The 12642-nt window shown below is 44.3% G+C and overlaps 1 protein-coding gene across 4 annotated transcripts in view; it reads right to left on the reverse strand.

Moving 5' to 3' along the window:
• The window catches only part of TBC1D22A (TBC1 domain family member 22A), a 467234-nt gene that overhangs the window by 11999 nt on the left and 442593 nt on the right, over positions 1-12642 (reverse strand). Inside the window, exon 13 of one of the 4 annotated variants that reach the window (XM_077834899.1) lies at positions 9495-9571. The exons of the other annotated variants lie outside the window; for them this stretch is intronic. Coding sequence (XP_077691025.1) covers positions 9542-9571 — 30 coding nt within the window. The 3' untranslated portion in view covers positions 9495-9541. Of the gene's footprint in view, positions 1-9494; positions 9572-12642 lie in introns of those variants that run through there. 4 annotated transcript variants of the gene reach the window in all.

Consider the following 12642-nt stretch of genomic DNA (forward strand, 5'->3'; position numbering starts at 1 on the left):
TTCAGCTAATCGCTCAAACAAACAAGTTTGGTTACAATTTGCAGGAGATAATGCTGCCCACGACTTGTTTACAGTGTCACCTGAAAGTGAGAACAGGCATTCACATGGCACTGTTGTAGCCAGCATTGCAAGATATTTACGTGCCAGATGTGCTAAAGATTCATATGTCCCTTCATGCTTCAACCACCATTCCCGAAGACCTGCGTCAATGCTGATGATGGGTTCTGCACGATAACGATCCAAAGCAGAGTGGACCGATACATGTTCATCATCTGAGTCAGATGGCACCAGCAGAAGCTTGATTTTCTTTCTTCGTGGTTTGGGTTCTGTAGTTTCTGCATTGGAGCATTGCTCTTTTAAGACACCTGAAAGCATTCTCCACATCTTGTCCCTTTCAGATTTTGGAAGGCACTTCAGATTCTTAAACCTTGGGTCGAGTGCTGTATCTCCCCTTAGAAATCTCACGTTAGTTCCTTCTTTGCATTTTGTCAAATCTGCTGTGAAAGTGTTCTTAAAACGAACGTGTGCTGGGTCACTATCCGAGTCGTCTAGAACATGAAATATATGGCATAATCCAGGTAGAACAGAACAGGAGACATACAATTCTCCCTTAAGGCATTATTTTTTTAATGAGCATCATCAGCATAGAAGCATGTCCTCTGGAATGGTGGCTGAAGCATGAAGGGGTATATGAACGTTTAGCATATCTGGCACGTAAATATCTTACAATGCCGGCTACAAATGTGCCATGTGAACGCCTGTTCTCACATTCAGGTGACATTGTAAACAAGTCGTGGGCAGCATTATCTCCTGCAAATTGTAACCAAACTTGTTTGTGTGAGCGATTAGCTGAAGTAGGACTTGTAGGCTCTAAAGTTTTACATTGTTTTATTTTTGAATACAGTTATTTTTTGCACATAATTCTACATTTGTAAGTTCAACTTTCATTATAAAGAAATTGCACTACAGTACTTGTATGAGGTGAATTGAAAAATACTGTTTCTTTTATCATTTTTACAGTGCAAATATTTTTAATAAAAAATAATAATATAAAGTGAGCACTGTACACTTTGTATTCTGTGTTGTAATTGAAATCAATATATTTGAAACTGTAGAAAAACATCCAAAATACTTAATACATTTCACTGGGTTTAGTGGTGTGATTAATCACAATTAATTTTGTTGAGTTAATCGCACGAGTTAACTGTGACTAATCGACAGCCCTACTAGCAATCCTTCTTTTCTAAGGGTTAGTAATTCATTCATAGAAATTTGCTCCAAGCTGAAACTTTGTAGGTGTCTTGGTCTGTGGCTTTGGAGAAGAAAGAAAGAGAAGAAGAAAGAAAAAGAAAGAAATATAGAAAATATAAGAAACATAAATATATATATATATAAAATTTTTTAAAAATCTCCTCTCAATTCCATAAGGGAAACACACAATTTACCGCTGTATAATACCGTCAAGTAAGCTATAATAAGAACATTGAACATCATGTTATGAGTTGAACTAGTAGCACAATGACCTGGAGTCTGATGTCATAAGATGCTGAAAACTTCCATAGGAGTGCTGAGTGCCCTCAACTCCCTAAGATGTCAGTGGGAGTTCAGGGTACTCAGTACCTTATAGGATCAGGCCCTCAGTACTTTTCACCTCAAACGGACTGGTTATTATTGTTGCTCAGGTTACAAATGAAAATGAGCATGGAAGTCTCCTCTCTCCATCTGAGCACATCACAAAGCCACCACAGAGTCTAGTACAATTAATAGAGTCTAGCCAGGTAGGGGTTTTTTTAACTTCATATTTATGTTTAAACTGATCCAGTTTTCATTAGCATAGTGTCACATTTTCTCCTCATGCATCTGCTTCCACAGATCCCCATCCTTTAGGGCCTCATGTTATGATGCACAGCCTCAGCATTTTTTGAAAGGATAGCTGTTAATGGAATAGTGGCTCAACACAGCCAATAAGGAGCAACAACAAAGGATATAAAAGATTTGGTCCTCTCCTTAATATGAGGTTGGACCTGATACATCTGACTAATAGAGTTTTACATTTTCAAAATGCAAGATTTCTTATCACCTTGGTGTTTTCTATTTTTAATAATATTTAGCATTTATATAACACTTTTCACGTTGGAAGTGCTTTGCAAGCAATTTATTTACTTTTAGCTAGCTTTGTAGTGTCATGTAGGTTTTTAAAGATGATTAGAAGTCTGTAGCTTTTTCCCATTTAGCATTTTAATAATTTTCATAATACTGCATGTTAAATGGATTCTCAAGTTGTTTCAATAGTACATTTTACCATCCATAAATTTGTCATAATCCCATGGGGAATATTTTGCAGATTCTAAATACTTTTTTTTAAAATCAATACTCCTACCCTGTGAATTACACAGACACAGCCATTATTTGTGGAGGACACCTATAGACCTTCCTACCAAGACTACAAAAAGAAGGATTCTGGGTGGACTCCTCCTGAAGGTCGAAACAACAGACTGGACTTCTACATAGAGTGCTTCTGCCGACGTGTACGGGCTGAAATTGTGGAAAAGCACCATCACTTGCCCCATAACCTCAGCCGTGCAGAACACAATGCCACCCACAGCCTCAGAAACAACTCTGACATCATAATCAAAAAGGCTGACAAAGGAGGTGCTGTCATCATCATGAATAGGTCGGAATATGAACAAGAGGCCACTAGGCTGCTCTCCAACACCACTTTCTACAAGCCATTATCCACTGATCCCACTGAGGGTTACCAAAAGAAACTACACCATTTGCTCAAGAAACTCCCTGAAAAAGCATAAGTACAAATCCGCACAGACACACCCCTGGAATCCCGACCTGGGATATTCTATCTGCTACCCAAGATCCATAAACCTGGAAATCCTGGATGCCCCATCATCTCAGGCACTGGCACCCTGACAGCAGGATTGTCTGGCTATGTAGACTCCCTCCTCAGGCCCTACATTACCAGCACTCCCAGCTACCTTCGAGACACCACTGACTTCCTGAGGAAACTACAATCCATCGGTGATCTTCCTGAAAACACCACCCTGGCCACTATGGATGTAGAAGCCCTCCACACCAACATTCCACACAAAGATGGACTAGAAGCCATCAGGAACAGTATCCCCGATAATGTCACGGCAAACCTGGTAGCTGAACTTCGTGACTTTATCCTCACCCATAACTATTTCACATTTGGGGACAATGTATACCTTCAAATCAGCGGCACTGCTAATGGGTACCCGCATGGCCCCACAGTATGCCAACATTTTTATGGCTGACTTAGAACAACGCTTCCTCAGCTCTCGTCCCCTAAAGCCCCTACTCTACTTGCGCTACATTGATGACATCATCATCATCCGGACCCATGGAAAAGAAGCCCTTCAGGAATTCCATCATAATTTCAACAATTTCCATCCCACCATCAACCTCAGCCTGGACCAGTCCACACAAGAGATCCACTCCCTGGACACTACTGTGCTAATAAGCGATGGTCACATAAACGCCATCCTATACCGGAAACCTACTGACCGCTATGCTTACCTACATGCCGCCAGCTTTCATCCAGACCACACCACACAATCCATTGACTACAGCCAAGCTCTACGATACAACCGCATTTGCTACAACCCCTCAGACAGAGACAAACACCTACAAAATCTCTATCAAGCATTCTTACAACTATAATACCCACCTGCTAAAGTGAAGAAACAGATTGACAGAGCCAGAAGAGTACCCAGAAGTCACCTACTACAGGACAGGCCCAACAAAACAAATAACAGAACGCCACTAGCCATCACCTTCTGCCCCCAACTAAAACCTCTCCAACGCATCATCAAGGATCTACAATCTATCCTGAAGGACGACCCATCACTCTTACAGATCTTGGGAGACAGGCCAGTCCTTGCTTACAGACAGCCCCCCAACCTGAAGCACATATTCACCAGCAACCACACACTACACAACAGAACCACTAACCCAAGAACCTATCCTTGCAACAAAGCCCGTTGCCAACTGTGTCCACATATCTATTCAGGGGACACCATCATAGGGCCTAATCACATCAGCCACACTATCAGAGGCTTGTTTACCTGCACTTCTACCAATGTGATATATGCCATCATGTGCCAGCTATGCCCCTCTGCCATGTACATTGGTCAAACTGGACAGTCTCTATGTAAAAGAATAAATGGACACAAATCAGATGTCAAGAATTATAACATTCAAAAACCAGTTGGAGAACACTTCAATCTCTCTGGTCACGCAATTACAGACCTAAAAGTTGTGATTCTTCAACAAAAAAACTTCAAAAACAGACTCCAACAAGAGACTGCTGAATTGGAATTAATTTTCAGACTGGATACAATTAACTTAGGCTTGAATAGAGACTGGGAGTGGATGGGTCATTACACAAAGTAGAACTATTTCCCCATGTTTATTTCCCCACCTCCACCCCCCACTGTTCCTCAGACGTTCTTGTCAACTGCTGGAAATGGCCCACCTTGATTATCACTACAAAAGGTTTTTCTCCCACTGCTCTCCTGCTGGTAATAGCTCACCTTAAGTGATCTTGTTACAGTGTGTATGGTAAGACCCATTGTTTCATGTTCTCTATGGGTATGTCTACACTACGAAATTAGGTCGAATTTATAGAAGTCAGTTTTGTAGAAAGCGGTTTTATACAGTTGATTGTGTGTGTCCCCACACAGGTGCTCTAAGTGCATGTAGTCGGCGGAGTGTGTCCACAGTAGCGAGGCAACTGTCGACTTCCGGAGCGTTGCACTGTGTGTGGCTATCCCACAGTTCCCGCAGTCTCCGCCGCCCATCTGAAATCTAGGTAGAAATCTCAGTGCCTGATGGGGCTAAAACATTGTTGCGGGTGGTTCTGGGTACATATCGTCAGGCCCCCGTTCCCTCCCTCCCTCCGTGAAAGCAAGGGCAGACAATTGTTTTGTGCCTTTTTTCTTGAGTTACCTGTGCAGACGCCATACCACGGCAAGCATAGAGCCCGCTCAGCAAACCGTCACCGTATGTCTCCTGGATGCTGGCAGATGTGGTACTGCATTGCTACCCAGCAGCAGTTAATTGCCTTTTGGCAGCAGACAGTGCAGTATGACTGGTAGCCATCACCGACGTAGTCCTGGGTGCTCTTTTAATCGGGCACCTGGCCAAACATGGGAGTGACTCAGCCAGGTCAGTTCCCTTTTAAGTTTTGTCTCATGGTGATTCAGTCCTACCGGCAGTGCACTGTCTTTTAACCTCCAGCCAGCAAAAGATGATGGCTAGTCATACTGCACCGTCTTCTGCCGAGCACCCAGGAGATGATGACAGCTAGCGGTCGTACCGCACAGTCTGCCGCCAGCAAGATGTATAAGGATAGATGAAGGCTCAAAACAAGAAATAGATCAGATTTGTTTTGTATTCATTTTCTCTTCCTTCCCTCTGTGAAATCAATGGCCTGCCAAACCCAGTTTTGAGTTCCATCCTTGAGGTTTTGAGTTCTATTGTTGAGGGGGCCATTAAGTTTTTCACAAAGCCACCCCCTTTGTTGATTTTAATTTCCTGTAAGCCAACCCTGTAAGCCATGTCGTCAGTTGCCCCTCCCTCCGTCAGGGCAACGGCAGACAATCGTTCCGCACCTTTTTTCTGTGCAGACGCCATACCACGGCAAGCATGGAGCCCGCTCAGATCACTTTGGCAGTTAGGAGCACAGTAAACACCACGCACATTATCCAGCAGTATATGCAGCACCAGAACCTGGCAAAGCAAAACCAGGCAAGTAGGAGATGTCAGCGTGGTAACATGAGTGATGAGGACATGGACACAGACTTCTCTCAAAGCAGGGGCCCTGGCAATGTGGGCATCCTGGTGCTAATGGGCCAGGTTCATGCGGTGGAACGCTGATTCTGGGCTTGGGAAACAAGCACAGACTGGTGGGACCGCATAGTGTTGCAGGTCTGGGATGATTCCCAGTGGTTGCGAAACTTTTACATACATAAGGGCACTTCTATGGAACTTTGTGACTTGCTTTCCCCTGCCCTGAGGCGCAAGAATACCAAGATGAGAGCAGCCCTCACAGTTGAGAAGCGAGTGGCAATAGCCCTGTGGAAGCTTGCAACGCCAGACAGCTACCGGTCAGCCGGGACTCAATTTGGAGTGGGCAAATCTACTGTGGGGGCTGCTATGATGCAAGTAGCCAACGCAATCAAAGATCTGCTGATATCAAGGGTAGCGACCCTGTAGGTCATAGTGGATGGCTTTGCTGCAATGGGATTCCCTAACTGTGGTGGGGCCATAGACGGAACCCATATCCCTATCTTGGCACCGGAGCACCAAGCCGGCAAGTACATAAACCGCAAGGGGTACTTTTCAATAGTGCTGCAAGCACTGGTGGATCACAAGGGACGTTTCACCAACATCAACGTGGGATGGCCAGGAAAGGTACATGACACTCGCATCTTCAGAAACTCTGGTCTGTTTCAAAAGCTGCAAGAAGGGACTTTATTCTCAGACCAGAAAATAACCATTGGGGACGCTGAAATGCCTATATGTATCCTTGCGGACCCAGCCTACGCCTTAATACCATGGCTCATGAAGCCATACACAGGCAGCCTGGACAGTAGTCAGGAGCTGTTCAACTACAGGCTGAGCAAGTGCAGAATGGTGGTAGCATGTGCATTCGGACATTTAAAAGCGCGCTGGCGCAGTTAACTGACTCGGTTAGACCTCAGCGAAACCAGTATTCCCACTTTTATTACTGCTTGCTGTGCGCTCCATAATATCTGTGAGAGTAAGGGGGAGACGTTTATGGCGGGGTGGGAGGTTGAGGCAAATCGCCTGGCTGCTGGTTTTGCACAGCCAGACACCAGGGCGGTTAGAAGAGCACAGGAGGGCGCAGTGCGCATCAGAGAAGCTTTGAAAAGTTTCATGACTGGACAGGCTATGGTGTGAAAGTTCTGCTTGTTTCTCCATGATGAAACCCACCGCCCCTTGGTTTACTCTACTTCCCTGTAAGCTAACCACCCTTCCCTCCTCCCTTTGATCATTGCTGTCAGAGGCAATAAAGTCATTGTTGCTTCACATTCATGCATTCTTTATTCATTCATCGCACAAACAGGGGGATAACTACCAAGGTAGCCCAGGAGGGGTGGTGGAGGAGAGAAGCACCAGGAGGGGTGGTGGAGGAGGGAAGGACAAGGCCACACAGCACTTTAAAAGTTTAAAATTTTAAAACTTATTGAATGCCAGCCTTCTGTTGCTTGGGCAATCCTCTGGGGTGGAGTAGGCGGAGGCCCCCCCACCGCGTTCTTGGGCGTCAGGGTGAGGAGGCTATGGAACTTGGGGAGGAGGGGGGTTGGTTACACAGGGGCTGTAGTGGCGGTCTGTGCTCCTGCTGCCTTTCCTGCAGCTCAACCATACACTGGAGCATATTGGTTTGATCCTCCAGCAGCCTTGGCATTGAATCCTGCCTCCTCTCATCACGCTGCCACCACATTTGAGCTTCAGTCCTCTCTTCAGCCTGCCACTTACTCTCTTCAGCCCGCCACCTCTCCTCCCGGTCATATTGTGCTTTCCTGCACTCTGACATTGTCTGCCTCCACGCAGTCGTCTGTGCTATGTCAGTGTGGGAGGACACCATGAGCTTAGAAAACATTTCATCATGAGTGCGTTTTTTTCGCCTTCTAATCTTCATTAGCTCCTGGGAAGGAGAAGATCCTGTGATCATTGAAACACATGCAGCTGGTGCAGAAAAAAAAAAGAGGCAGTGATATTTAAAAAGACACATTTTCTAGAACAATGGCTACAGTCTTTCACAGTAAACCTTGCTGTTAACATTACATACACAGCACATGTGCTTTCGTTTCAAGGTCGCATTTTGCTTCCCTCCACCACGTGGATAGCCCCTCACCCCCACCCCCGGCTAAAAGCGGGGAACATTTCTGTTCAGCCACAGGCAAACAGCCCAGCAGGAACGGGCACCTCTGCATGTCCACTTAAGAAAAGCACCCTATTTCAACCAGGTGACCATGAATGATATCACTCTCCTGAGGATAACACAGAGAGATAAAGAACGGATGTTGTTTGAACGCCAGCAAACATACATTGCAATGCTTTGTTCTACAATGATTCCCGAGTACGTTCTACTGGCCTGACGTGGTAAAGTGTCCTACCATGGTGGGTGGAATAAGGCTGCCCTCCCCAGAAACCTTTTGCCAAGGCTTTGGGAGTACATCCGGGAGAGCTGCAAATGCCAGGGCAAAGTAATCCTTTCACATGCTTGCTTTTAAACCATGTATAGTATTTTAAAAGGTACACTCACCGGAGGTCCCTTCTCCACCTGGTGGGTCCAGCAGGCAGCCTTGGGTGGGTCCGGGGGATGACTGCCTCCATGTCCAGGGTGAGAAACAGTTCCTGGCTGTCGGGAAAACCGGTTTCTCCTCTTGCTTGCTGTGAGCTATCTACAACTTCATCATCATCATCTTTCTCGTCCCCAAAACCTGCTTCTGTGTTGCCTCCATCTCCATTGAAGGAGTCAAACAATACGGCTGGGGTAGTGGTGGCTGAACCCCCTAAAATGGCATGCAGCTCATCATAGAAGCGGCATGTTTGGGGCTCTGACCCGGAGCGGCTGTTCGCCTCTCTGGTTTTCTGGTAGGTTAGCCTCAGCTCCTTAAGTTTCACGCAACATTGCTTCGGGTCCCTGTTATGGCCTCTGTCCTTCATGCCCTGGGAGATTTTGACAAATGTTTTGGCATTTCGAAAACTGGAACGAAGTTCTGATAGCACGGATTCCTCTCTTTATACAGTGATCAGATCCCGTACCTCCCGTTCGGTCCATGCTGGAGCTCTTTTGCGATTCTGGGACTCCATCATGGTCACCTCTGCTGATGAGCTCTGGCCAGCGTGGCAAGCTGCAGGTGACCATGCAAACAGGAAATTGAAATTCAGAAGTTCGCGGGCCTTTTCCTGTGTACCTGGCCAGTGCATTTAAGTTGAGATGTCCAGAGCGGTCACAATAGAGCACTCTGGGATAGCTCCCGGAGGCCAATACCATCTAATTGCGTCCACAGTACCCCAAATTCGATCTGGCAAGGCCGATTTAAGCGCTAATCCACTTGTCAGAGGTGGATTAAGGAAATCGATTTTAAGAGCCCTTTAAGTCAAAAAAAAGAGGGCTTCATCGTGTGGACGGGTGCAGGTTTACATCGATTTAACGCTGCTAAATTCGACCTAAACTCCTAGTGTAGACCAGGGCTATGTATATAAATCTCCCCACTGTATTTTCCACTGAATGCATCTGATGAAGTGAGTTGTAGCTCATGAAAGCTTATGCTCAAATAAATTTGTTAGTCTCTAAGGTGCCACAAGTACTCCTTTTCTTTTTGCGAATACAGACTAACATGGCTGCTACTCTGAAACCTATAGATCTATGAGATGTCTACCTATTTACTCTGCAGCTACCATTGATATATTGTTCCTAAACTATTCTGTTTATATACCATGTTTAGTAACAGTGGTAACCAAACAAGCATTATGTGAACTTGCTGACAGTGAGCTGATGCTGTTAAATACAATACAGAGAAAAAAAGAGAGGACACAAGAGTTAATTAAAAGACATTCACTGTAGTTACAACTTTGCAAAGTGACAGAATAACAACACTACCTAGCCCTTTTATAGCCATTTTCATCAGTAAATGTTAGAACACTTTAAATTGGAGATCAGTATAATTATTGCGGCTGGGGAAACCAAGGCACAGAGGTGAAATGACTTTCCCAAGGCCACACAGCATGCCATTGACAGAACTGGGAATAGGTCCCGGGCCTCCAAAGTCCCAGTCCAGTGCTCTATCCAGTAGTCAACACTACCTCTCTCCTACAGACAAAAGCTACTATCTTTTAAAGAGGTATCTGTAGCAAAACTATTGGTAGTTCTAAAACATTTCTTAGCCACAGGGAGGAATTAGTGGACCAATGACTGTCAGCTGTACCTGGCAATAATGCATTGACAGTAGCCTAAATTATATTCCACACACTGTGTGGTTCTGAAGTGCTCTCATTTCACTGGATACTTAAAGTGGACTATCTGACCATGTTCATCTCTCAAACCTGGGATCTGACTGCATGGTAGAGTATTGGGGGCCCATCCCTGGTCCTCTCTCCCTACATCTTCTGCCCTAACCTAATTACAAGTTACTACAGCCCTAGGGGAAACTCCCTTGCCCACTATGGTCCTAGTGGCAGGGAAAAAAGAAAATCAGAATATCTGTACAGCTGTTTGATAGCAAGGGCATGTTAATTCCCATGAGTTCCTTGCTCTGTGAGTAGCTGTGCATTTCCTACACAGAACAGGCACAGTGTCACAGGTCCCAGTCAACTGTCCCTTGTGGTCGCTCACTAGACTGCTGTGAGGAGAATTCAAGCCTCTGGATCCCAAGTTGTTCTAAACATCTCAAAGCCTAAACAGCATCCAGCTACTGTCCCAGTCTTTGGGGTCCTTAGGCACACTCTAAGGCAGAGACCATCTGCCTAACTCCTGGGCTCAGTACTGAGTCTTTAGATTCCCCTGTAGCTTAAACACAACCTCTCCCAGATCTCCACCCTAAGGTATGACCCGTCTGATTTACCATTAAGTCTCGGAAGGCAGATGGGGGATGTGAAGCATGTAACACATACAGATACCCTGCACATGTTTCTAACACTGTAATGGTCTTTATTTGATAGCACAAGAAATGCATAGATCCATACAAAAATAAATTCTACACACATTTCCCTGCCGCAGTTTCCTCCCCACTCCAAAGCATTCTTTGGTCTGAGGTTGAAGTCACTTGAATAACCCAGAGTCCTGTTCCACTGCCTGGCTTATCCTGAAACATGGATCCTTACCTCCTTAAGTCAGCTTGTTTCATTGCCATTGGTCAGTCTGACCCCCTTCCCTTCTCCCGCCTGGACTTCCTGTGTGTTGTTCCCCAAGCTCCTTCTGTGTGGTTCTGGGTATCTGTTTATGTATCCCCCTACCACCATGTGCCTTTTTTTGTTCTGTATTTTGGTAACTTTCCATTGCTCCAAAAACCTCTCCCCTCAAACCAGAAGGGGGAGCGTAAATGTGGTTTCCGCTAAGATGCAGTTACTCTGTAGCATAACCATTAGGTGTCTTAAAGCTGAGCATTTCCCATTGTCTTCAGTCTGGTGTGTACATGCTGCAGGCCCTGTCCACAATAGCAGATACACATACATAGGCTTTCCATGATACAGAAATTCCATGATACCAACTTCTCATCATCAACCAGAATTCATGAATTGTACAGACAGATTCCACAATTCATCACACACAATTCCTCTGCTGCATAGTGCTGACCATTATCAGAACTAGTCAGCCCAGTACAAGCCAATTTATGTGGCCTATGGGCACCTACACATCCTTCCTGCCATGTAAATTAGGAACTGGATTGGGTCCTAAATACATAATTTCATAACTATTACAGAAAAATAAAAAACATGATACTAAAAAAGTACTGTGATATCTAAATACCCCATAAGATTCCAGTTACATATTTACGCCACAATATTTGAGATAATAAAATATTCTCTCATGGTGTCTGGCTCTAGACCACTTGAAATTCAACATTTCATTATTAGACAAACACAAATACATCTATCATAAAACTTCATTCAGTTTACACCTGTTATTTTAAGTGCATAAAGCTTTACATGACAGTCCCCAATTACACATTTAATTTAAATCTGTAATTTAAAAAAATGCTACAAACTTTTATTGAAGATTAGCAGCTATATTATATACAATAATCACTCAAAACCTTGCCAATTCTCTTTGGTAACTCAACATTTCCTCAGTATGTGCAGTATATGCAGCGTAGACCCCTGTACAGTAAAGACAGGGAAGTAGAGGCCATTCTGCAAATACTGAGGTACGAGGATAATTATCTATCTACCCTAATGCAAAGGTGATAAATATGTAACGGAAAACACCCTGTCCATCACATAATTAAGTTACAATGGGTGGGATTTTCAAAGCTCTCAGCATAGGCCTCATTCTGCTTTTATTGAAGTCATAGAATCATAGGACTGGAAGGGACCTCGAGAGGTCATCTAGTCCAATCCCCTGCAGTCATGGACTAAGTATTATCTTGACCAAACTATTTGCTTCAACAAAGAGCAGAATTAGGCTAATGCTGAGGACTCATAAGTGAGCCAAATCCTTGAAAGCAGGCCAAAGGGTCTACTCAGAGTTATTGGTTATATGGTAGGAGCTGCGCTAACCCCACATTGGACCCATTTAAATTTCTAGTATATGAGATGGGTGAACATATACCACCCATACCCAGTGTTAAATTAATAGCGTTGTGGCCTGCCAGTTAAAATCCATTCCAGTGTCCGTCATTCATCCATGTGTCCTCTGAACAAACCGTCTTGCAACTGGAATGACAGTGTTGCAGTTCAGAACAGAGGTGTTTTAGCACAAACACTCTAGCCAGTGATTAGACTGAGTCACTTTCAAGAACAACAAACACATAATATTTTGATAAGGAAAAAAAATTAAAAATGTAGTAATGAAAAATTTACAAAAATATATGACTAAATTATTGATATACTAATTTAACCTAAATATTTGCA

Source organism: Eretmochelys imbricata, chromosome 1 (assembly GCF_965152235.1).
Source record: "Eretmochelys imbricata isolate rEreImb1 chromosome 1, rEreImb1.hap1, whole genome shotgun sequence".
Classification (NCBI taxonomy): domain Eukaryota; kingdom Metazoa; phylum Chordata; order Testudines; family Cheloniidae; genus Eretmochelys; species Eretmochelys imbricata.